We start from the raw sequence: 26130 nt of genomic DNA on the forward strand, positions 1-26130 counted from the left end.
TCCAGAAAGCATAATAGTTTTCAAATTAAAATACTCATCCTGTTATAAAGACTGTGATTAAGACTGTATCAATAAGCAGTCGGCATGGTAGTGAATGTCTTTCATCCCAGCACTCGGAGGCAATTGCAGCTGAATTTCTGAACATGAGGTCAGCCTGGTCTACACAGCCTAGTGCTACAACAGAGAAACCCTGCCTTGAAACCCTCCCGCCCCCAAAAGATTCAATTAGTAAGCATTTAAATGGAGTCACATTCCCAACAGCAATTATGATAAAAGCAACAGCTGTAATACAGACCACTCTGCCTTTTTGCATGTGTCTTGGTCCTTGTAGGTTCCCATTACCAGCACCTGTGCAGAAGAAAAAAAAAAATTAAAAGATTCACAAAAAATATACTTCCTTATAAAGCAAGATGGCTTTTTTTGTTTCCTTTTTTTGAGACAGGGTTTCTCTCTAGATTTGGAGTCTGTCCTGGAACTCACTCTGTAGATCAGGCTGGCCTCAAACTCAGAGATCCATTTGTCTATCCCTCCCGAGTGCTAGGATTATAAGGCATGTGGCACTACTGTCAGGCAAAGCAAGGTAGTTTAATTTAAAAAAATAAATAAATAAAAAAAGGACATCTTTCAAATACAAATGGGAAGACATTATGACTGCCTTTTCTTTTAAAAAATTAATTTAACTTTACTTTATGTGCATTGGTGTGAAGGTGTCAGATCCCCTGGAACTGGAGTTACAGACTCCAGTTGTATGTTGCCATGTGGGTTCTGGGAATTGAATCCTGAATCTCTGGAAGAGCAGCCAGTGTTCCTAATCACTGAGCCATCTCTCTAACTCTGTGACTATCTTTCTAAGCTGTTACTGTAAAAGATTCTTTTAGTAACATCTAAGACTACCATTTACACTAAAAGGCAATATAAATTTCATATAATCACCCAGATTTCCTCTTGGCCCAACTGCTGGTCCTCCAAGATGAAATGAAGGAGGTGGAGGTCCCAGAATTCCTGGTGCTGGGTTTGTAGACTGTTGCAGCATGAATGGATCGCCCCTTGTAATAAGAACAAAATACACGAAGCACAAAATAAACAAAGAATCATCAGATATAAAATTATTAAATTACCTCTATGTAACTATGACTATTTTAGCTTAAGTAGTACACACACACACATATGGCAAGTAGTGGGAAATGTGGTAACAGTGAAAAAAGAAGTATTACTATATTGTTTTCTAAAAATTCCTTACACTGGTACTTTAAATAAATTATCAAATTCTTATTTGGCAAAAAACCACAGAAAAAAAAAATATATATATATGTATTTTTTTGGTTTTTCGAGACAGGGTTTCTCTGTAGCTTTGGAGCCTGTCCTGGAACTAGCTCTTGTAGACCAGGCTGGTCTTGAACTCACAGAGATCCGCCTGCCTCTGCCTCCCAAGTGCTGGGATTAAAGGCGTGCGCCACCACCGCCGGCTCACAGAATATATTTTTATGAAACATAAAAAGTTAAACTTGGATTCCTTACACTGGAATAGCTAAAATTTTTTAACTTACATTGTATGTCCAGTATCATTGTCAGGATTCCATTCTGGGTAGCTTTAAAAAGATCAGAAAATTAATTTTAAAATAAAAAGGTTCTTTTCACAAAGTAGTCTCCTTAAGCCTCTAAAACAGAGATGATTCATTAGTAAATCTGAGAATCTACATTTCAAAAGCAAGTAACATTTCAAAAGGAACTTCAGACACCAAATGATTTGTATTAAGACTGCAATACTTGTAAACTTAAGTGATGCATGTTGAAATGTTCCTTGTTAAATTGCAAGTAGGGAAAGTGCTACAGAAAGAATTAGGAAGGTTTTTACACACACGCACCAAGTTTCTTACCCCAAGGAAGGTATCAGAGCAGAGTTAGGCTGTGGCACTACAAAGGACAGCCTCAAAGGAGTTAGGTATGTATAGATAGTATCTGCTATAATAGGTGGTTTATTTGAATTTCATTTCAATTTAGCAGCCTACATTCAGAGCGAAAGCTAATGTCATTTCCATGAGGAAATGAACTTGGCTTCTAGCAATTTTTAATTATCCCTCTATATTTTTTGTTTTATAGCTCATATTAACTGTTATTAAAGTGCTATCATATATTTTGATTACAAACTGCTATTTTTTCATTAATTCTACTAAAACGATTTCTTATTAACAGGCCAACGTGTATTTATCCTATAAATTAAAAAAAAAAATCAAGAAACAAAGTATCATTATATCTATTATTAAGATAGTTAGTCTAAAATTAAATATCAACCAGACATTATCAATTATGTGACAGTAACAATATGTGTATAAGGAAAGGATGAACTTCCCCAAACCAATAACGGATGTTTCTGATTCACGGTAAGGATGCTTTATACATATTTCAAATTCCTACATTTCAAGAAGAAGCTGGCATCGACGACTGTGACTTGCTCCATTGATATGTTGACTCCACTCCTGCAGCAAAGTAAATTAGCAGAATTAACAAAAATTAAAAGCTAAAATATTTTCATGAACCATTAATGTGTATGCAGTGTCAAGTTGTTCAACATTTATTAAGTGACAGTGGTTTAAGCTAAAACCACTTCTGAGTTCTTGAAGCTCGATCCTGCCCTCAAATACTCTATGCACATTCTTGGAAAAACTGGATTAATTTGGTCAACATAATTGAGACCTGACAGTGGAAATATGAAGATAGTGCGGATCAAGAAGAACAATGTAACTGCTGTGGACCATACTCAAGTATCCACTATTTTTGGAATTGATTATTTTGTAATACTCTGTATAACAAAATAGCCACATACCTAGATTTCTAGAAAATGTGTGTGAATAATTTAAAGTAGAATCTTTAATTTCACCTTGACTTTTAGGCAAATTCCAAACATACTATACTTTCTACTATAGCCAAAATGAAACAAAACAACAAAAAAGCACTGTCAAAAAAGGCCAACATGATTAAATGGAAATGGTTTATCTAAGAAATTTTCCCCATTTGTCAAAAATTTAAGTTCCCACATTTACATAAAACAGAATCAAATTTAAGGAGTGCCTTTTTCCAAATTTTAAGGAGGGAAACAATGTAGTCCATCAGTATTTCCTTTTTTGTGATTTAGTTTAATATAAGCCATTAACTAAATTGATATGATTCAAATTAATTTTCCTTTTGCTAAGAAAGATGTTTGGTTAATTTTTTATCCAATGTAAGAGTTAGGAAAGGTGGGTTTTGCTGCCAAAATGCCCTGGTTTATTTCCTAAAATACAATATAACTAGATATGACTCCTAAGTCTAAATTAATCAAATTCATTGCAACAAAATTCCCCTATTGTGGTGAAAAACAAATGAAATAATAAAGGCAAACTATCTGAACACTGCCAAGCATATGAAGTTATCTATACTGCATTATCTCAGAAATTCACATTGTTTTACAAGTAGTGTTGATTTTTTACAAGTTTCCACAAATCGAGACAATTTCTAAACTAGCACTGTTCTTGAAAGTTCTAAATAGAATATAAACATGGTCAGGCAATGCATTTTTCTCAAACAAGGGGATTAGAGAGCCTCAGCTAAATGAAAATATAACTTCAAATTACACAAGGAGTTTTACAAAGGCTCAAAATGGCATTTTATAAACTGGACCTAATTTTGACTTCTATTACAACAGTCTATAGATAGATTGTGCTCTAGAAAGTTAATCAAAACAATGTTAAAGAACTGAAAGGGAACATATCCAAACAAAATAGTAATTAGAATGAGGTGCTATCAACTACTATTCTTAGTATTTTGAAAACTAGATTGTCTTTCAAAAGTAATAGCTAATAGGAACTTGAGAGATTTCCATAACGGTTATACAATCAGACAGTTGGGCTAAAGTTTCTACTTGCAACACAATAGACCGTTCTGGAAGCCATTTTAAAAATGGCTATAAGCAAGAGGCACCATAGGTAAGTTCACAAATTCAGAAAAGGGACTAAACGAATCCATCAACCTAAAAGAGTTTCAGAACAACTTCAGATAAAAGTATCTATCCTTAAGAAGCAGTGTTTTAGGAAAAGAATGAATGTTATCCTATAAGCATGTTTCTGAATTATAGGAGATGGAAAGGGCACAGAGTTGAAAAGAAATTACATCCAATCCCCCATGTCCTATAAGTTTCAAGTTTATGGTAAAAATGTAGCTGGTCTTTCAAGCACTACGAAGAAGGCCAAGATCAGAAAATTAGTTATGTATCTCCCAACCCATCCATTATTAATCAGCTCCACTGTACTTGATGTCTGGTTTAGAATAAGGACTAAGAATCCAACGATTAAAAACAACACAAAAAACCTTCTGGATTCTATTCTGACATAATTCCTACATGAGATAAAGAATAGGGATTCACTTTTTGAATTTACAAGTTTAGTGGGGGGGACCCTACACTCACACTTAATGTCTTTCAGGTTTTACATAATAATAGTAAGCTTTATAATAATCATTCTGGAAGTATTTTCAAAGTGACAGAATAGAATTAATTAAAAGACTTAAGTAATACTAAAAGAAAAAAAATAGAAATTCAAGTAATAAGACAAAAAGGTTGCAGTGGGCAATTTTCTTTAAGTCAAAGAACTTGAAGTTTGAAATTGTATAGATATGCTACTTGATGTTCTAAGGTGACCTAGAAAAAACTCAAAGGAAGACTATTACTTAAAAATCATCTAAAAAATATAAAATAAGGGCACTCCATCATGACAAGTTACACCATGCTTTTCACTTGAATTTTGTATAATGTAGGCCATTTAACATTACCATTAAGTGAAAACTACAGATTTTCCAAGTTATGCAGTGATACCAGAGAGCAGGATACTTATTTTTTTCATTGTCTATGTCCACCACAGGAATTTCTTAAAAAGTAACATCTGCATCTGTTAACAGTTCATTGCTGAAGTAAATTGCTTTTTTAATGAAGCAGATACAGAGAAAACATCAGCTAAGTTGAGGCAACTATAAAAGAGAAAATCCAAGTGATTAATTTTGTTCCAATTGGTCTAACCTACAAACACAAATTTTATAAAACCCAATGGCTAAGCAAAAGTCCTCTAAAATAATTGTTAAATATACCCAAAATTTTGAATTTGCAAACTAGAACCCAAGCAGTTTTATAAGCTAAAAATACTCCTTAATTCAAAGTGTCATCAAGTATTCCAAACTGCTCTTTTGTTACTTTAGATTCATTTAAATTATTAGCCTTTTTTTGCGAACTAGAAAGTAGTAAAATTTGGAGGAAAAAAAATCTTATACAAAATAGAAACTTTTTTAATCTGACAAACCCTTTTATGGTTCCTTTCTTCCAACAGCAAAGATTTGCAGTTCTTTAAGATAACTTTCACTTGATCCCTGTAACTATTTTCCTTGGAATTTGGAGATCTTTTCTGAGAACATATAATTTCTGCTATATTTCTTGGAAAAGAGATTAAGAAGTAACATAGAAAAAGCTGGAGTCAATCAATTTTAATGGACCTTTTTTTCATTGCTTTAATTTACATCAGACTAAATCTTGAAGTTTAAAAAGAATAAAAACCAAAATAAATTCCATGGCATAGCTAACAAATCTGGGAAAAATAAAAATATCTAACAAAACAAGATTTGTTGATTCTTTCTAGCTCCAGGTTTTATTTCTTTGTTGAGACTGAGTCTCACTATGTAGACCTGGCTGGCCTGGAACTCAATGTGTACATCATGCTGGCCCAGAACTCAGAGATCCACCTGCCACCTCCCAGTGCTGGGATTACAGGCATGAGCCACCAACGCTCGGCGGATCTGTTTCTTAAATAAAAAAAAATCTACAAACCTAAATTTGGCTTTTATTTTAACTTATTTTATATGAAATAAAAGATTAAAAGATAAAAAAATGTTGAGATCTAGTCATTGAAAAGGGAACAATACATAAAAATAGGGTCTAGTAGATTAAAAAAAAAAACACTAAAAAATGAAGTTAAAAGAATGTGATATGAAAAGAAAATGTCCCAGATCTTACTGTAAAGAAAAACCCTGTAACAGTGACCATAAAAATCAATCTCATGGTAGCACTCATTCCAGCTAGATAGGTTACTACAAAGGACATCGGGAAAAATGGATGTTGACAGATTACAGATCAAGCTAGCGGGGGTGCTGCACCATTGACTTTATGTCAACTGCAATATATACTGAAAAACAGAATTTCAAAAACTCCAGTGAGAATGAGTAACACTGAAAAAGCTGAAAGAGAAGGACAATATTTAAAAGGGCATTTTGAAAAGGCTTCCATTTTGCCAGATGTGATACTTAAAGGAGAATTAGGCTTGTTTTTTTTTTTCCTCCCACAAATGACTATTCCAGAAGTACAATAAGCCTAAGTCAGAAAAAGAATTTTCTTACAAGGAACACAGAGCAGGATAATGTAGTCAACGATTTATCAAAGTCTCTAAAGGGACAGATGCAATAAATATGGGATAATAAAAAGTGAGCTTTGAAGTATGTTTAAGGAAGTTGTGGAAACAGAGAAAAAAAATGATGCAAAATTTCAGTCATAGTATGAGAGTTTGTGTTAAGGGAAATTAAAAAAGGAAGAATGAACTAATCTAAAATATGAAACATACTGAAACACACACCAGGGCTCTACATTAACTTTCCCTGTAGCCACAGATAAGGAAAAAAGAGAATTGTACAAGAATATATCTTTGACTACATACAAATCAGCAATCAAGACAGATGGAAAGCTGAAATCTAGCATCCTAAATGGCAAAGCACATTGACTTCAGGAAAAAAATGCTTAAAACATTCAACAAAGCAGACCAGGGGGAAAAAAGCCTGCTTAAATATGATTAAGAAGAACATACTGATGCCAAAAAAAACAACAAGATAATCCCAATGGATGACAGCTTTGTGGCCAGAAGCATTCTAGGTAGATTATTTTATTAATGTAAAGCCCTGGTTTATACTGCTCAAAAACAATTACCTTCCAAATAAAGTGTTCTCAAAAGCATAACAATTCTTGATCAACTCAATGTCATCAGACTACAGAATTAGAGTAAAAGATATAGGTAAATACAGAATAGGCACTACAATGTAAAAGAAATTAGAAGCATCTGTTGCTTTAACTCACCTTATTAGAATGAACTGGCAAATCACATATAGAGCACAGATGGGGATAACCCTTCGGTAAGAGTCCATGGAAGTCTTCAATATTGCTACTTGGAGGAGCGCCCCTCTTTTTCTCAAAGAGAGATCTCTCTTGTAAGGGGCCAGGACCACGTCCCATTCTCTCATACTCACTGTCAAATTTATGATAGTTATGCGAGGTCTCACCAAAAAAAGAATCATCCCTACACCTTTCTCCATCTCTTAATCTGTCATCTTCATAATCCATTCTGTCATAATAACCAGATTCTTGAGAACGACTTCCATGGTCATAATCAAGCACTGGGTTGAGACTAGGACCACGATCATCAAAACTATCTCTTCTAAAGTGCCTTTTTTCTTCCCAATCATCCCTAGGTACTCTGTAGGGTGGCTCCCGTGTAGCAGATCTGCCATCTCTACCATAACTCAATGTAGGGCCTTCTTCAGTTCTCCTCCTTTTAAGCTGTAGAAGGATTTGGGGCAAGTTCTCAGGAGTAATCTTGTCCTCTGGATAACGACTCAGTTCATCTAAGTCTCTAGCAGACAGACCAAAGCTGGCCAAAATATTACTGGCCTGGTCTGCATCTCCACGGTGTTGAGAAGACAAAGGGAGTGGACCTCTACTTCCAATGTTAAATATAGACTGCAAATTATGGGAAGAAGTACTAGCAGAAGACAGTGCGCTATGAGCTCCTTGTTGATTCAATGAAGAACTCATTCCAAGATTCATTAAACTAGCAAGGCGTGCAGTACCCTGGTTCATCCTTCCAAGAGATGCTGGCATACTTAAAGACTGGGTAGCAGCAGCAAGAAGGCCTATTCCTGCTGCAGACAGGTCACGCCCATGACCCTGTGAGTCCCTACCGAGAGATGACTGCTGGAATGACTTGGACATTGTAGAACTATCTCTTGTCTATTTTATAGATAAAAAAAAAATTGTTTTTAAAAGACGGCCAAAAAGAAAGCTCAAACTAGAAAGCTAGGTTAACTTTGCTTCAAAAATGGTAACGCCAAGAAAAAGGATCAATAAGGACTGTAGAATCTTCTTCAAGCTGAGAACCAGCAGACAACTCTGTAGAAAAATAAGCAGTTTTAGTCATAAATCCCTTTAAAGTAGATGCCGTTTTTTAAGAAAAAAAAACTTACGCATCATGTTGATTAAAAAAAAACCACTTAAGATCTCAAACTTACAAGGAATTCATACATATCTTAAACAGATTCAGATGTATGCAGAGCCTGCATATAGATATTTAAAAAGTAGCTTTTCATGCTGAAATTTAACAAAGGGAATTTCATATTGGGCTTAAAAACATTTAAACTCAAGGCCTAGATGTTTGTGCATCAAAATTTCATTGAAAACAGATGGGTATCTTCCTTTTAGAAGAATAAAAACATACTCTATAGTATGATGCTTAAGTTCTAGAAGACTAAAAAAATCAAAATAAAAAAAAAAAGGTCAGCAAGTCAAAGATGAACCAGTTGTATTCTGCTTTAGAAAATGAGAATATCACTTTCAGAAAGAACCAAGTAAAATCACAAGTAAATGAAGCTTAGGGTGTCAAGTATCTGACGTAAGATCTAAGATCAAGTAACAGTTGAGACCTTCGTGCAGCAAAATTAACTCGAGGTGAAGACAGATGTGAAGATAAATAATTTCCTACAATTTTAAGGATTTCTGCCCAAATTTAAGCCACACAACTAACTGCCTTCTTACTGACCATGCCAGGCAGTGCTTATTTGATACCTACTCTTATAAGGTAAGAACAGTTTTGGTCAGTATAGAAACAGACCTACCAAGAAAAAACCCAGGTTCAGGAAATACAGCTGATTTAAAGAAGGGAAAACACCCCCAAGTTAGCACCTATTACTGTTCATTTAATTTTCAGGGCTATAACATCTCTAGAGTTCAAAGCACATAAATGAAATCAAAGACCTTGTTAACAGATTTCTGCAAACTCTTCACAAGAATAGCCCAATAGCTTGAAAACTTTTAATTCTGATTATAATCCTTCAAGATGTGTTTCTGGATGAAATTTTTATTAAATCATTAACACTGCATCTCAAAAACTGTTATAAGAGTGTGCAAAGTATTAACACGATTCCCATTAAGCATTAGTTAAAAGACGTTAATACAACCAATGTTTTCTGTAAGACAATTTTATAATCACAATCACATACAAGATAAATCTGATCAATTTGTCACAGACTTCTACTATGATGCATTGCTTCTTCAGTTTTGTGTGTTTGAATAGTCATACACCTAAGCATTGTAGTTCACTAAATTTTATTACACTAAACCCCAGAAAATACCCAACAATTAAAAGTCAATTATAGGATCAATTCCATCAATAGTAGATTAATGCAAAGATATACTGGACGAACACAGTGGTAGAGAAAGAATAAAAAAAAAGTTACAGGCAAGGAAGATTTGAACTAGATTAAAAAAAATAGATGCAATAAAGACACAAATGCTATCAGTGGTAGCTGGAATTACAGATGTTTTTGTACACCAAGAAAGATGAATTTAAGACACCAAGGAAACTAGTTCTAGACAAGATCCACTTACATAATCTCCTTTAAGTTTTAAGGTAAGATTAATGAAGAGAAGAGTTAGTGGGCAGTGGATGAAAGGATTTTTCTTTTTTTTTAAATAAAAATAGTATCTTTAAAATGCCATACACAACAGGCTGAAATACTAAGCATGTTGGTATTAATCTGATATAAATGAGTCATTTAAAAACAGTTAATATTTATCACAGCTTTGACATTTACCTTACAGTCAAAGCCTTTTATTATTCAAAAGTCTGTCTTTTGAAAAAACTATTCCTATTCCAGAGAATAGTACTTTATTGTGCATAAAAGTTTAAATTATCATATTTTAAGGAAATAATCATTAAGTTACAGTGACATCAAGTATATTTTTTGTACTTTACATAAAAACAGTGGATCTGGAAAACTAAGTTAAGGTAAAAGATAATTTAAAAGACAAAACAGAAAATGGATGTTAGAAAAATTCAGAAAAGGGAGGACACACAATATAAATCAATCCTATGAGAAGGTGCATTCCACAAGAACCATTTTACAATTTCATCTTAAGATGCAGCTACACACAACACTGAAGTCTTATTACTGCAAAAAAGAATTAAGTTGGACTTTTTTTTATGAGTATAAAAAAACCTCACTTTCCCCACAGAACATACAATACTGTTATCACATGAGCCACCATCACTAACCATTCTGGCCTGCCAGTGACCTCGCTGTTAGGGCTGGGCTGAGAGCCCTCACCAGGCAGCGCTGGCCCCTGGCCACCACTACAGAGGGCCAGACAGAGACAGAGTTCTCTGAGACCCAGAGGGTCAGTATCTTCTAGAACAGAAGGTAGTTTGTTTTCTTTAACAATGTCCGTTAACCAACAAAAACCAAAAAAAATTTGCCACATCCCAGGTGCCCACCCTGGGCCAGTAGTAGTGCTCATAAATATAATCTCAGTACTTTGGAAGTCGAAGCACTCACTACTGTGAGTTTGAGGTTACATAATCCACACATAAATTCTAAGACATTTTGGAACCTCGCTTCAGAAAAATCAAACATGAAAGCATTGCTTAGAAAATATTAAAACAATGCCACTAGAATTTTTAGTCAACTGAAGCTAAGATATAAATCATTTTTAAAGGGCTCATTCATATGGGACCTGTTGCTCATTAGTAAAGTTAGTGAAATACTGAAGTACTTCATTACTAAACATTTATTAAAAATTTAAGGGCTGGAGGCCATACAGATGGTTCAATGGGTAAAGGTCCTTGCCCACAAGGACCAGTGACACAAGTTTGACCACACAGAGTTGTTTCTTGTGGCATGTGGCCTACCAAATAATAAGTAAACAACATTTACATTTTATGGGGTTGAAAGCTCAAGATGTTCCCCAATAAGTAGAGTCCTTAAAGCCCTGGGCTCAACCCTCAGCACTGGAACAGTGGCACATGATTGTGATCCTAGCGTAAGGTCCACTGTCCCAGCTTGGCTTCAAACTCAAGATGCTCCTACTTCCACTTCCAGAGCACTGGCAGATTGGAGGCAGTAAGATTATGAGTACAAGAGCATTTGCAGCTACAAAGAGTTTGAGGATGCCTGGGTTCTCTTCAGAGAACTAATCTGAGAATGCAACATCAAAATATAATTTACCCATAAATTCTAAATGTCCATTCATGAATGCACAATCTTCCACTCTTAAAACACAATGCATCCCCAACCACAAAAACTAGGAAAACAAAAAAGCTTACCAACATGACCTATAATTTAAATTTAGGTAGGTGGGAAGGGGAATGAATAGGTCAGTGGAACACTTGCCTGGCTAAATTCTTGAGAGAGGTCTTGAGTTCAACTGCTAGCACCACACACATAGAAATAAACAAATGCAATTTACAACAATACAAAAATCAATTTAAAATTTATTTTATACTTGGGAGAGAGAGTTAGGAGAATCCTAGTTTACAAAGTGGGTTTTGGGCTACCTAGCGAGACCTGGTCTCAAAACAAACAAACAAAAAAAACCTAATTTATTTTATATGTGTGGGTCAGGACAGTCTGCAGGAGTCAGTATTCTTCTGCTATGTGGGTCTTAGGGATTAAGTTCAGGATGTCAAGCTCAGCTGAAAGCATCTTAGCCCAACAATAAAAAAATTAACTAATTTACTAAAATATATCTTTACACATAAAACAGCCTCTGATTTAATTATCAACAGAACTTCCCTCCCTGAGTAGTAAATATCATCATCATATTATTATTATTTTTGAAACAAGAGTTTCTCTGTGTTACTAAAAGATCTGGTTGTCCTGGAACTTGCTCTGTAGACCAGTTAGCCTCGAGCTCTCCTGAGTCTGCCTCCCAAGTGATGGGACTCAGGACACACCACCACCGCCCAGCTTAAATATTTTAAAAAGTTAGAAGAATATTAAATCTAGATAGACAGCAGTCAGTAAAATGTTTGCCTTGTAAATACAACAACCTGATATTGATTCCCAGAACTAGAATTTAAAAAAAGGGTATACTGGTAGGAGTTTATAATCCCTGTACCAGGAAGGCAGAGACAAGAAGAGATCTTTGGGGGCTTCCTTGGCCAACTATTGTACTGTAATTGGTGACACTTCAGGCCAAATGAGATCTAGTCTCAAATAAAATGAATGGCATTCCTGATGATACCTGGTGTTGCCCTATACATCTCCTCACACTAAAAAAGAAAAAAAAAAAGAAAAAAAAGACAACTAAAATATTCCAAGAAAAACACTGCTAATAGGTATCTATTACTGCCACATCTTGACATGCTCTCAATTATATAAAATAATCACTTCTTAAAAACAACAAGTTTTAATTTGGAGACTGGGATGTAGGTCACCGTTGGGTAAGATCTTAATGTGTAAGATCTTGGGATCAATCCTTAGAATCACAAAAATAATTTTTAAAAATCTGTCAATGCCTTTAATCCCAGCACTCGGGAGGCAGAAACAGGTGGATCTCAGTAAGTTGGAGGCCAGCGTGGTCTACAAAGCAAGTTCCAGGACAGATAAGACAGAGAAACCCTGTCTTGAAAAACCAAAATAAGTAAAAAATAAAAATCATTTATTAAACCTTCCAGAAGGCTTTACTAAAAGTTACCAGCATAGGGCTAGAGATGATTTAATGAGTGAAACTGTTGTGCAAGCCTGAGGACGAGTCAAAGGCACAGCATGAGCACCTGTAATCCAGACACTCCACCTACAGACAGAAGAATCTCAGAAGACAGAAGACCTGGAGTACAAAGTGGGAGGGAGTACGATTCTGCCTCAACCATGGTAGAGGGTTCATACATGTGAGCCTGCATTTGTTACTGCATACACAAACAATAAGAAGATACGTAGCAAGACCCTGTTTCTAAAAACAAACCAGACCAGATTCACTGTTATTGTCTAACATAATCACACTTAAAACATACACAGCTGAGTACCTTAAGAGGATTTGTTGGGGGGAGGCTGGTGGGTAGGAAGAGGGTCATTCTATACATTCCACATGGCCTTAATGACTTCAAAACAAAACAATCCTGTAAACTCTAAAGTCTGAAATCTTCCCCAGGCCATTTTAATTTGAAAAGTTATGTATAAAAATCCCTTAAAGACAACACATCTAAAATTTCCTCAATTGTAGTTTCTTTCTGTTCTACTTTTAGATATCTATAGTTTAAACACAAAGTTTTTTAATTAAGGATTTCAGAGCAGCTGGGTGTGATGTTGCATGCCTTTAATCCCAGTGCTGGGCAGGTGGCAACAGCAGTAGGATCTCTGATTGAGATTGAGGTCAGCCTGATCTACACAATGAGACCCAGTTACAAAAATAAAAAACAAAAAGAAATTTTAGAATGAAGAGAACATATTCTGTATAGATATACTAAGAACATCTAACAAATCATTATCTGATATTTGATAACACAAGTACTAGTTTTTTTGTTATTTCTGTTCCAGACTTTGTTTAAAGCTGGTCTACTTCTACCTTAATTCTTCTTAAAAATGAGATCCTAAACACCATGAGAATCTGATCTGATAAGGACTTCTACTATTTATACCCACACACCCATTTTTCCTCATTACAAAAGCAAATGGAGGCAGCACTTTGGAGGCTGAGGCAGGAAAATGGAAAACTGGAGGCCAGTCTGAGTTATTGTGTCAAAACCATGATCCAACAAAAAAACAAACAGTAAATGCTAACTTCTTAAAGGAATTTTAGAAAATCACCAAGCAGGAAATATAAACTGACCTAGGATCAAACTTCAGAGAAAACTTTTTTTGGATATATATTTTTCTATATATTTAACAAATCAAAGTTGACATCCGCAATACTGACTTTCCATGTAATAATGTATAGCATAATTATTTCTAAATATTACCCTCCTCTTAAAATATTATTTGAAAGTAGTAGTAGTATAGATTTCCATTTCCACAATAAAACATCCCTCTCCCAAACTGAAGTTTTCAACTTTTATTGTCTACCAACAAGCCTGGAGCCTCTGTGCATTAAGAATGCCAAGTAAAAGTGACATCACTCAACTCCATCAATTAAAATTCCACACTTAAAAAAAAAAACTGCCTTTAATATTTATCATATACAATTTGACTATTAGGCTGGGCGATGGTGGTGCACGCCTTTAACCCCAGCACTCGAGAGGCAGAGGCAGGCGGATCTCTGTGAGTTCGAGACCAGCCTGGTCTACAGAGCTAGTTCCAGGACAGGCTCCAAAGCCACAGAGAAACCCAGTCTCGAAAAACCAAAAAAAAAAAAAAAAAAAAAATTGACTATTAGGATAAATTTAAGTGCAACCTTTCCATCTTAGAACTATTTATCAAGGACCATGCTAGTGCATTGTCACTATAAAATTGAAACTTAATACTCAGGCAGGGGCATGGCGGTGACCGCCTTTAACTATAGTATTCAGGAGGCAGAGGCAGGTGGATCTCTTCTGAGTTCGAAGCATAATGAGTTTCAAAAAAAAAAAACCCAAAACACTATCTTCAAAGAAAGACAAAAAACAAAACCAACCCAAGAAGATTTAATACTCTCTTCTACCACAGCACTTAAGTAAACCATGATATTTCTAAAATGTAAGACATTATCGCTGCATTCCCGCTTTTAAAAATGTATCACTTCATTTTATTATTTCTTGGTCTAAAAGCATCAGGTAAAAAGTTAAATACTTCCAAATCAATTCATGTTTAAAACGCTATATAAAAGTTGTATATAATTGATGAGGAAGTAAGAGAAAGCTACTTCTATGGGTAGGAATCATAAACTAAGTACTTGTGAAATGGCAAAAATGTAAACTTAAAAAACCTCAATGCAAAACACGCTGGGTAAATGTATCTTTTTCAAGGATTATATAACCAACCAGAAGAATCTTTTAGTAATACTTCGGTGACATTTAAGTGCAAAGGCAACCTTGGGGGTTTCTGCAATAAAATACTTCCCCCTCCTTCGAGATTCCTAAAATACTAATGTTCATAAGTTATGAAGCTAACTGGGCGTGGTGGCACAGGCCTGTAGGTAATTCAGCTCTAGGGATGCTGAGACAGGAGGATATGGAGTTCCTTCAGCGACCTCAAAAAGAAATTTATACAATGCGTAGGGTAACTTGACTGTCAGTAAAATAATGCTGTTTTGAGACAATCCTGATGTTACCACGACTGGCCCCGAAGTCATGGCAATTCTTCGTCCACCTTAGTCTCGAGTGCCGCTATTACAAGTATGCGTCATTACGCCCAACAATTAGCTTTTAAAGAGCTTTTCAACACCCATGAAAAACCGCCCGCGATGTAATTTTTTTGCCGGCATAGTCAAATCTAAATTTACCTGGGCGAAGCGTGTTGTACCGACTGACAACTTAGCCCATTTAAATACGCAACACGCAGCATCAACACAAAAATCCCATGATTACTTCCTATGAAATCAGCGACACATAATTTCAGAGCTCCAGAAAGACTAGAAATTTCAGAATCACCACCGTTCTCGAAACGTCTAGATGAGTAACTGTAACCTATCCAACAGAGAAATATTCCACAGAAGGGGCTAATCCTTTAGACAGAGTCACCTAACAGGGAAAGCGCCGAAGGGGCAAACACCTACGGTAAGAGGAAAACACAAAAGCGTGGCACAGCACTAGCAGAAGAGACTGAAGGCTACACCACGGCCCTCCGAACCCTTTGTCTGAAAACCGGAAGGTCTCCCAACACACCAGCCTGTCCAGAGGAGCCCGGACTGTTTTGATAGAGAAAGGAAATGTGAGGTGACTGACTGACGAAACGAACATTCTACCGAGGAGCATGCAGAAAGCTCTACCCAGGAGGCAATACAAAAGCCAAACGTTAACGTTTCATTTTCGGCCATTTTTACGCAACTGGGGGGGGGGGGATGGGGAGGAATTGTTCCAGATGTCGGGCTAAAATCGCGCGCGGGCGAGGGACGCGGGAGTCTTGGGAATGGAGCAAAACGGAGCGAGGGGTGAGGGACGGTAAGGCCACTGACGCCAGGGAAAGCAACGTCGGTCAAAACACGCAAGCTTTTCACGGCCTACGGAATCCTCCATTTTGGGTCCATTTTCAGGGGGAAAACGGCAAACGCACCGTGCGGGACTCGCGCGCCCACGGACTTCCCGGGGTTGACTACCCTCCCTCCTCGGACGGCGGGCCCCAGCGGACGGCCTCCGCTCCCTCGGGTTCCGAACGCTCCTCCCTCCTCCCAGCGCCGGCGGCCCGCGTGTAACGGGCTCGTCCCGCCCCCGCCCCCTAAGCCAGGCGCGCAGGACGCTCGGCGGAGAGGCGAATCGAACCTCCGGACCCCGACTCTCCCGCCGCACCCCCGGGCCGTCGGCTGCCTGCGCGTCCTCCTGCCGAACGGCTCACCTCCACCGCCCGGGGAGGCAGGCTGCGCCGCCACCGCAATCCTAACATGGCGGCCGCCGCTCAGGCGGCTCACATACGCAGCGCCGACGGAGACCGCACGGGGAGCGGGAGCGAGCGGGAACGGCGCGCTGCCAGCTCCCGACAGGCACGGCCGCGGCGGCAGCCCCGCTCGGAGGACGCGGACAGCCCCGGCCACCCACCCGGACTCTTACCCGCTTCACGCCTACCTTAGGGGAAGGGAGAGGGAAAAGGAGAGATACCTCTCTCAGCGAGCGGGACGCGGAGGCTCCCACAATCCCCCGCAGCAACGGCGCTGGCAGGAGGTGGCGACGAAATGAAAGCTCACTCTCGCGAGAGCGCCCGTTCCCACCCCCGTTCCAGTTCGGCACGCGCTAGCCCCACCCCCGGCGCGGGGCGGGTCCCGGACGCACGCGGCCGGCGTTGTTCTCTGTAGCGGTCGCCTCCCTGCTCCCTTGAAGGCGGGAAAAGCGGCACGAGCGCGTCCACAGGTTCGCACACCTCCCTGAAAAATGCTGGGCGCCTCAACACCTCAGTGATGCTGCACAACACTCCAAAAAACGGAGCAGTAGGTGGGCGATCTATACTTTCCGATTAGCCCGGTGAGGAACCGTGCTAGAGGGAACTATATTTTAGTTGTTTAGCCAGAAACTCCTGTGACATAGAATTAATTAGCGGTGGATAGGGCAGTTCGAGAATTAAGATGCCAACACACCATCTTAAAAAAAAAAGGCTGAATTTTTCTGCTGTGACGAAAGGTCTCTGCAGAGGCCATAAACGGTTTGAGGACTCCCTGGAACCGGCAATAGACCCGCCTCTGACAGTTCTCTGCTGCAAAAAGTCCTGGGACCCGAGATGCTTCTGCTTTGAGATTAGGGAACCCTTCAGGCTGCAACCCTCATAGAACTCAAAATTTGGAAGGTAGAAAGATTTAATTATTGGGGAGTGTGAGGCCAGCCTGGTCTACAGAGCTAGTTCCAGGACAGGCTCCAAAGCAGAGAAACCGTCTCGAAAAACAAAAAAGTTCTGGATGCTTCCTGAGGTAATGCTATTCACACATAACCAGTTCATTTTGACAGGTAAAAAAGCCAACTCTCAGCATTTTACCTCAATTTATTGTTTTATTTCATCAGTGCTTCTATCAATTAGGCCTTAGAGAAACGGTCAGCTGTGGTAAAACAATCTTTGTCCTCATGGAGCTTTAAGTATATGCAGATAGAAACCAAAATGTGCATCAATTTAGCTAGATAAAATAGATAATAATCTGAGGAATGAGAAAGCTAATGATCTGGTGTTAAAGTGTTAAGGCAAGTGAAGAGACTGATCTCAGGTATTAGAAGCAGGGGTAAAAACACAGTGCTTTTGTAGGTAAAATTACAGAGAAGACCGAGGAGGTAGTAAAGAGCTATTCTCCTGGGCTGGAGAGATGGCTCAGAGGTTAAGAGCATTGACTGCTCTTCCAGAGGTCCTGAGTTCAATTCTCAGCAACCACATGGTGACTCACAACCACCTGTACTGAGATATGGCACCCTCCTCTGGCGTACCGGCATACATTGAGGCAGAATGTTGTATACATAATAAATAATTTAAAAAAAAAAAAGCTATTCTCCTTGGGTTGCATATGCAATAAGATATGTATTCAAGAAAGGCTATAGAAGAATTAGCAGGCACAAATCCTGGTTATTAACACATTACACACGAATCCACAATAGATGCCTCACAGCATGGCATTCTACAAAAATAGTGAACAAAAGTGGAGGAATACTTGGAAAATAAGTTAATCACAATGATCAACAGGAAGACAAAAAAATTAAGATTGATAGATGAATGTATGGAAGGGACACAGGACCCAGCCTATGAAGAATGTGTAGCAAGAAATCAGAGCTGAAGTAATTTATTTTACTTGCTATTTTAAGTAGCTTATATTAAATACAATCATTAGGAGATTATCTTAGTTACTAATAGAAATGCCTCCGAAGACATTAGGGAGTCATTTCTGTGCATCAATGAAAGCAAGACCCAATAGAAATAAGATCTTCATGTCCAATCTCAAATCACAACACACCTAACCAACGCTTACACACTCTACCGGCATCTCAGCTGTATACAAGTGAAACACTTTTTAATTGAGTAGTTCATTGAAGCTCTGCAGTGAAATGGAAGACAAACTACAGGTGTGAAGAGACATCACAAAGACAGACTTGTGAGCCTGTATTCATCAAGTATGTGATAGTAGTTTGGGGGTACAAAGATGGGAAACTGGAGAACTGTCCTCTGAAACCTGGCCTGGGAGCGGGAAGAGAAGGCTCAGGATCTGGGCTAGCAAAAGGACCTTTTTAATAGGAAAAGGCTATATCTATGAAGGACAAAATATATTATAATATTAGGTTCGCTAATGCCTGCAACCCCAATTGAGCCAAGTTTGAGAGCAGACTGCCTCCGCCTCCTCAGTGCTAGGAGTAAAGGCATGCGCCACTGCTTTTTTAATGTTTGAGGCAAACATTTTTGACAAGTTCTCGGGCTGAAGATGTAGCACAGCTGGCAGGCCCTGGGCTCCATCCTCAACACAATTTGAGAAGTCCTCGCACACCTGTAAGGCAGGAGGATCAGGAGGCTCAGTCACTAGATACCAAGGTAGAGAATTTTGTCTGGAAACCATGTCACAAAACAAGTCATAATAACTTTACACCCAACTGTCAATCTTTACAATCTACCATGAATTTATTCACAAACAGTAAATAGTAAGGGTCTTCCCTCCCATGGAGTTTTCATCTAGTAATTTTGTCCACTGTTCAACATATGATCCTGGGTTCAGTCCCCAACAATGGAAAAAACTGGCAAGAGCTGATCTTATTTAATAACAGAAAAAAGCAGCTTAGGTGGCTAGAGATGGCTTGGCAGTTAAAAGTGTATGGTGTTCTTACAGAGAGCCAAGGTCAAGTTCCCAGACACCCACAAGAGGTTCAGAATGCTCTAGGGGAACACACCCATGGGAAGTTTAAGTTTACAGTATTTAATATCCTTGCCCAGAAACCTATCCCTGAGGAAGAACCATGAGTGTGTAGATGTTACTTCTACACAATGAACTGCTTTCCCTTTCAGGATAACTCAACAGTAGGGTGGCACATTGAGAAACACGAGTTAGTAAATTGATTCACTGTAGGAGTCTCTACACAGCAGTAGGCAAAAAATCTCAAGAATTCACCAGCTCAGAGAAATGGTTTTCCTAAGAGTTCAGCACAGCTCCATTAGCAGGAGCACAATTCTCAAGAGTCATTTCCACCCTTCTCAAGTCTCTAATTAGTTGCTCTTACCCTGTTCTTTTCCTTTGTGTAAATTCCTAGGCACTGGAGAGGTCTTTTTGCATCCCTTTGGGACCTGCAGAACTTATCCCATTGGGTTTTTTCTAACTATAATTTAAGACCTGGCCCAAAATTTCAAGAAAAACCCTGTCACCTGTTTAAACCCAGTAAGTGACAAAGTAATAACAGCCACCATCAATGGCAGCACTAGTTGCCTACCTTTTTTTTGACTTTTGAGACAGGGTTCCTCTGTCCTCAAAGTCCGAGGTCTATTTGTTTCTGCCTCCAGAGCATTAGGATTCAAGGTGTGCACCACCACCAGCTCTGCCTACTTATTTCAAACATGTTCCTTTAATTTATGCAGACCCAGGACCTGTTGCCCTTGCTTCAGACCAGGGTTCACTTCCCAGCACCCGGGTGGCTCACATCCATCTTAACTCCAGTTCTAGGGGACCTGCTAGCTCGACTTCATGCCATCAGGCACGCAGAGGACACACAAATATACACACATGAAATTTTAATATTTATTTCTACATGAATGGGTGTTTTGCCTGCTTATATGCCTGTGCACCACATGCATAGTGTCCTGGGACTGGAGTTGAAGGTTGTGAACCACTGTGTGTGGATGCTGGGTATTAAGCCTGGGTCCTCTGGAAGACTGAGTTATCCCTCCAACCCCTAAAAAAAAAGTAATTTAAAGCCTCCTGCCAAGCCTCACAACTTGAGTTGGATTTCCAGAACCCACATGAGTGTTTTCGTCCTCTTACCTCCACTAGTGAGTAGCACCATGTCTCCATATGCTCACAAAACTGCAGGTACAAAAATCCCTGCAGGGCCGGGCGATGGTGGTGCACGCCTTTAATCCCAGCACTCGGGAGGCAGAGGCAGGTGGATCTCTGTGAGTTCGAGACCAGCCTGGTCTATAGAGCTGGTTCCAGGACAGGCTCCAAAACCACAGAGAAACCCTGTCTCGAAAAAGCAAAAAAAAAAAAAAAATTAAAAAACAAAACAAAACAAAAATCCCTGCAGGGGGCTGGAGAGATGGCTCAGTGGTTAAGAGCACTGCCTGCTCTTCCAAAGGTCCTAAGTTCAATTCCCAGCAACCACATGGTGGCTCACAACCACCTTAATGAGGTCTGCAGGCATACACACAAACTGAATATTGTATACATAAGTAAATAAATATTTAAAAAAAAAATCCCTGCAGGAGAGGCATGGTAGTACATGCCAGTAATCAGACTGCTTGCAAGGTACAGGAACTTACTGTTACATAGTAACATAGTTAAGGTTTGGTTACACAAGACTGTCTTTCAAAGAGTGCTCTAAACCAGATGTGGCACCTGCCACCCCATAACTTGGGATGGGTGTGGGAGTGCTCACCTACCATTCCAGCACTTCAGGGATGGAGATATTAGGCCAAACTCTCACAGGAACTATCTGTCTCAAAATAGTCTTGGGCCTGACAGATTCAGTGGTTTATCTTGCTGGTCCCCTAGAATACCTGGTTCTGAGCCAGTCATCCCAGGGGATCCACATACATGTCATATACCTTTGCTTAAAATATCTTTAAGTTCATTACAAATGGTGAGAACCACTAGAATAGAAGCCATATAAACCCAAGGATAACGAGGATGATCTTTTTCTTCTAGATAATAGTCACTTTATTCTTTCAGATAAGAAACACAGACAAGTTTGGCATGTGATTGATGACTCTAGCACTCAGGAGGCTGATCCAGTTGGATCACCTACTTGAGGTTAGCCTGGGTTAGACTATCTTAAAAATGTGTGAAGATACATTTTGATACTGTAACTAATGCTGTTCCATCCCAAGGCCTGAACTTCAAAGGTCAGAAATGTTACTAAATCTATTCTGCTACCTCTTTGTCAGTAGCCCCTGGGAATTTTTTTAAAGCTTTCAAACATTTGGGAATTTTTACCCTGAAAGTTTCAATGAAATTCCAATCTCAGTGTTCATCAGTAAAAGCTTTATTGGAATATAGCGCATTCATTTGCTAATACATCGTCTGCTTTTCACACACAGTTGCAAAAAACACATTATTAACAATATTTCCTATCTGGAGTGTTATAGGAACTTAAAAGACCTTTGCTTTTCAAAACCAGTGTCCCCAAAGCATTTGAAATGTTCTGAGCTGTCATAAGATGGTTACTATTCAAACAGATCCCTAGAACAAAGTAGTGAGCCATGTCCAGTAGTACATGGTCGTCATCTAGTACCTCAAGATGTTATAGCTGGGGGTCTGGAGAGGTGGCTCAGAGGTTAAGAGCACTGACTGTTCTTCCAGAGGTCCTGAGTTCAATTCCCAGCAACCACATGGTGGCTCACAGCCATCTGTAATGAGATCTGGTGCCCTCTTCTGGCCAGCAAGCATACGGACAGACAGAACACTGCACATATAATAAATAAATCTTAAAAAAAGAAAAAGAAATTATAGCTGGGGATGCAGCTCAGCTGCCCTGGTGTGGATTCCATCACTGCCCCATCCCCAAACTGTAGCTGGACTTTGCAAGCATCCCCCAAAGTATCACAGCTCTTAATCCTCTAAGGCAAATTTAACTTCCCCTGCCCGTGAGTACTTTAATTAGGATTTCGACATTACAGGGACCACATACATTACTCAAAACACGGTGTTGTCAGAACCCTGAAGTCCTGATGGAGGCAGTCTTCTCATTTTCCTAGAATCCAGGAAAAGGTAACATGCTGTCAGTAAGGTGCCAGATTTAGTGCAAAGGAGGCAAAGCGGCCTCCCTACACAGCTGTATTCCATTCAGTCCCATTCCTTTTAGCATGGAAAACAATTGTTTGCACCTAGACTAGGACCAACTCCACAAGGAGTCATTCCACTCTCAGGGATGCAAAACACTGCCTGAAGGTAGCCGGCACCACACCAATACAGTGCAGAGCCAACCCTCAATAAAACAGCGCTTATTCTTCCAACAGTGTAACACAGCCACAGGCACCACACAGCCTGGACAGCTGACAACTGCTGGATCACTCCAGAAAAATCTCCTTTCCCATCTCATGTACACTCTGACTGCAGGTAGCAGACATGAACAACAGACTTCACTTCCAGTCTTACAACAGTCTCCGCCATTTGGAGGGACTAAACTTAGACTGTTAGCAGTGAACAAGACACCCTACAGTTTGTCTTCTAGGACTCACAACATCCCTATAAATCATTCCTCAGTTGGAATGGCAGGCAAAGATCCTTCATACTGTCAAACAAAAACATCAAAATTCTGCAGTCAACTCCAAGAGTAAATCTGCTTCCCTTTGTTTCCTGACGCGTATCTATAGCGATGAGGCAGAGAAGGCAATGCTAGAATAGACACTTACCTGATAACCACACCTGCACTACTTCTCAGGGGGGCGAAGACCACCCTAATTCCAAGTCATCCTAAAGAAATCAAGCAAATAAGCTTAGAAATTCATAATAGTTAGGTATTAACATTGCCCTATATAATTATAAGTAACTAGTCAGTCCTTTCCCGGGACTGAGTATTTGAAGCAGAGAACTACCTATTACATGTTATCCTTTGCCCTTCCACTGAAAATAAATGTAATTTGTGTCCTGTTGTCCCGCTAACTCCTCTGAAGCCGCCTGCTCCTCACTAGTCCTAAAACCATTCCCAGAAATCTGTTCCCAGTGTATACTTGAGTCCCTTTTAAGAGGTTAATTTATAAAACATTCTGGTGGCCTGCAGCCCACTTCCCTGATAGCTGGATCAAGATCAAAGGAAGGGATAGTTGGAGTTATCTGAGTTTAAGTTATTCTAAGATGTTAAAACTGGGATCAGTGTCAGGGGAGGAGTAAGAATTTGAGGGGCGGGAAGGCAAGAGTCCAGATACCAATGCAGAGGAATAGCTAATGCTAAGGCAAGCCTGCTTGAAGGACATTTCCTAGGCTAAGCCAGTACCGGTGCATAGGAATAACAAAGTAGTTATGGGCATGAACCCAAGGGCAGGGGAGATAGATGGGGTTTAGAGTGGATAGCATAGGGCAGTAACTTTCCTGTCAATATTGTGATCAGAGATAGTTTGTTTGGTTTGGTAGCCTATGGCATTAGATCAAGGAGCAAAGGGGTGGATGGGGGCAAGCATGATTAAGATGTGAGCAGCGTGGAGGCTACTGATGGGGTGTGTCAGAAGATCCACACAGGGGTGCTTGATGGACCAGGTAAAACCCCTGATTTTGGTCCCCTAAAACACCACTCAGGGTAACTTCTGGAAATCGATTAGGGCTGCCTGTTTGCAGAGCTAATTCCCAGCCATCCCTGAGTGTCTATTCAAATTCAAGGGTCTGGGTGCAGACCGGAAAGTGACATGCTGAGTCATGGAACTTCAGGTGATACCAAGTCTGGTAAGGACCCCTGTCCAAAAGAGAGAAAAGGGAGGGGCCTTGGCAGGATGCCAACCACTCAGGATGTTAGTTTTCACAGAAGCAGTAACTAGGTGGCCTCTATTGGATAATCATGATTCATTCTGAGTGATGGGCTTGCCTACAATTGCGGCATTCTTAGAGAACCAGCATCCTAATAATAAAACAGATCAAACAAAAGATCTGTTCACTTGCTGCTGTTTGACCTAAGCTTAGTTCCCAGAACCCCATGATTGATACTCATAACGTTTATTGAAAAACTAGAGCAGAATACTAACTTTTGTTGAGACTGGGCTTCTAGGTTGCCTAGATAACCTAAAGGGGATCCGGCATGCCACAATACCAGATTCAGCATTCCCGTCAGTGAGCTCATTCCATGGGGCACTTCTGAAGTCTCTTTTGAAAAAGGGATATTGTCTGGCATTGGTGACTCACACTTTAATCCCAGCACAGAGGCCTGTAAATCTGAGTTTGAGGCCAACCTGAGACACAAATGAGTTCCAGGATGCTGGCCAGAGTGTTACACAGAGAAACCCATCTAGAAAAATGAAGGGGGTACCACAGTCCAGCTCTTATTATTGTGGGGAGGGGGAGCTATGCACTTGTAGCGAGAGCACGTTCCAGTAACCTCCTCCACTGTCTCAGGCTCTAAATCCGGATGTTTCTGTTTACACCCTCACTGGCTTGATTTCTTTTGTTCTGCTTCCATGTTGTGATTCGAGTAACCCATGTCAAACTTGCCAGACCAGAACCACTAGAGACCTGGCCTTTAGGTTTCTTCCTGCATAACTTGCTCTTTACCTTAGCGGGCAAGCAACTATGCTGACATCCTGGAATAGTTAACAACAGAGTTGGCATGAACCAGGCCCAGAACGCCAACCAGCTATTGGCTGCTGTTCTCCCAGCCGTGTAACACTTGCCTGGGTACAAGGAAACCTAGGCAGCTGCCTACAGCTGGGGCAAAGGAGAACTAGCGGAATCGTACTCACCAGGGCAGGCATCTCCTCAAATTGGCAGCTGGGCACTATGAAATCAAAACATCCCAGATTAAAGTCAGCCAGCAGTCAATGCCCGTGCAGTTAAAAATAAAAGAGAAAACAAAACTCTCTGCCCCCAAGCCCCCTTCACCTTGTGAAGGTTGAGCCAGACAGACACAACAGTAGACAAACAGCTTACCTTTGGGAGCTCTGTCCCTAACCACAATAACTAACTGCCTCAGAGTTCTCTAGTAGGATTACAGTAACTAAACTGAATGTAGTCATGGTACGAGGGGACTTGTGCTAAGAACCTCAATTTCTGACACTTTGCACACTATTATAACACATATAAGGCAAGTTATCCAAGCTCATGCCGTTCCCAAACCTCACGTCTAACCCACTCTAAGCAATTTAAAAGAATATTAGAAATAATATAGGCCTCATTGTTCAGGTCTAACTACCGTTTCAGGGCGTGGGCTGAAGCAGCTCTGGTTCCCCATGGACACGTGTTCCCCACAAACCGTTCACAGTCCCTGCCCGGAGCTCCAGAAATGCTAAACTCTGAACACATTCCAGGTGATTCCCCAGCTGCAAAGGGACCGCACCTCATTGGTGGCTACTCTTGGGGTTACGATTTCCCCTAATCCCTTCACGATGACCTCCAAGGCCGGAGGCACAAGGAAACAAGCCCCTGTCTCTTCCCGTGTCCAGGCAGAAGCCTTCTCACCCTCCGTCTCGCCTAGGTAGGTAAAATCTCCAGGACCTCTCCTCGTCGGGCCCTCACTCACCTACACGTGCTCGGAGCTCCGCAGGACACAGCAGCCTTGGCAGAGGCCAAGGAGGAAAGGGCTGCCTGGAGCC

General features: G+C 39.9%; 1 protein-coding gene and 1 non-coding gene across 5 annotated transcripts in view; both read right to left on the reverse strand.

The window, feature by feature from the left end:
• The window catches only part of LOC121453276 (matrin-3), a 38422-nt gene extending 12309 nt beyond the window's left edge, over positions 1 to 26113 (reverse strand). The window contains exons 1-9 of one of the 4 annotated variants that reach the window (XM_041659890.1): positions 26058 to 26113; positions 25282 to 25316; positions 23251 to 23311; positions 22527 to 22589; positions 7139 to 8227; positions 2416 to 2477; positions 1548 to 1589; positions 934 to 1046; positions 296 to 348 (exon numbers count right to left, since the gene is read on the reverse strand). In XM_041659890.1, the coding sequence (XP_041515824.1) occupies positions 296 to 348; positions 934 to 1046; positions 1548 to 1589; positions 2416 to 2477; positions 7139 to 8050 (1182 nt within the window). In that variant the 5' untranslated portion in view covers positions 8051 to 8227; positions 22527 to 22589; positions 23251 to 23311; positions 25282 to 25316; positions 26058 to 26113. Of the gene's footprint in view, positions 1 to 295; positions 349 to 933; positions 1047 to 1547; positions 1590 to 2415; positions 2478 to 7138; positions 8228 to 16502; positions 16520 to 16802; positions 16913 to 22526; positions 22590 to 23250; positions 23312 to 25281; positions 25317 to 26057 lie in introns of those variants that run through there. The other 3 variants (XM_041659887.1, XM_041659888.1, XM_041659889.1) reach the window with 3 other exon arrangements.
• LOC121453735 lies at positions 22712 to 22905 on the reverse strand. The gene has a single exon (XR_005975055.1). It is a non-coding gene; the product is annotated as a small nucleolar RNA SNORA74 (small nucleolar RNA).
• Positions 26114 to 26130: the final 17 nt, after the last annotated feature.

Source organism: Microtus oregoni, unplaced genomic scaffold (genome assembly GCF_018167655.1).
Source record: "Microtus oregoni isolate MIOR12 unplaced genomic scaffold, Mior012 000011F_ref0000422, whole genome shotgun sequence".
In the NCBI taxonomy this organism is placed as follows: Eukaryota; Metazoa; Chordata; class Mammalia; order Rodentia; family Cricetidae; genus Microtus; species Microtus oregoni.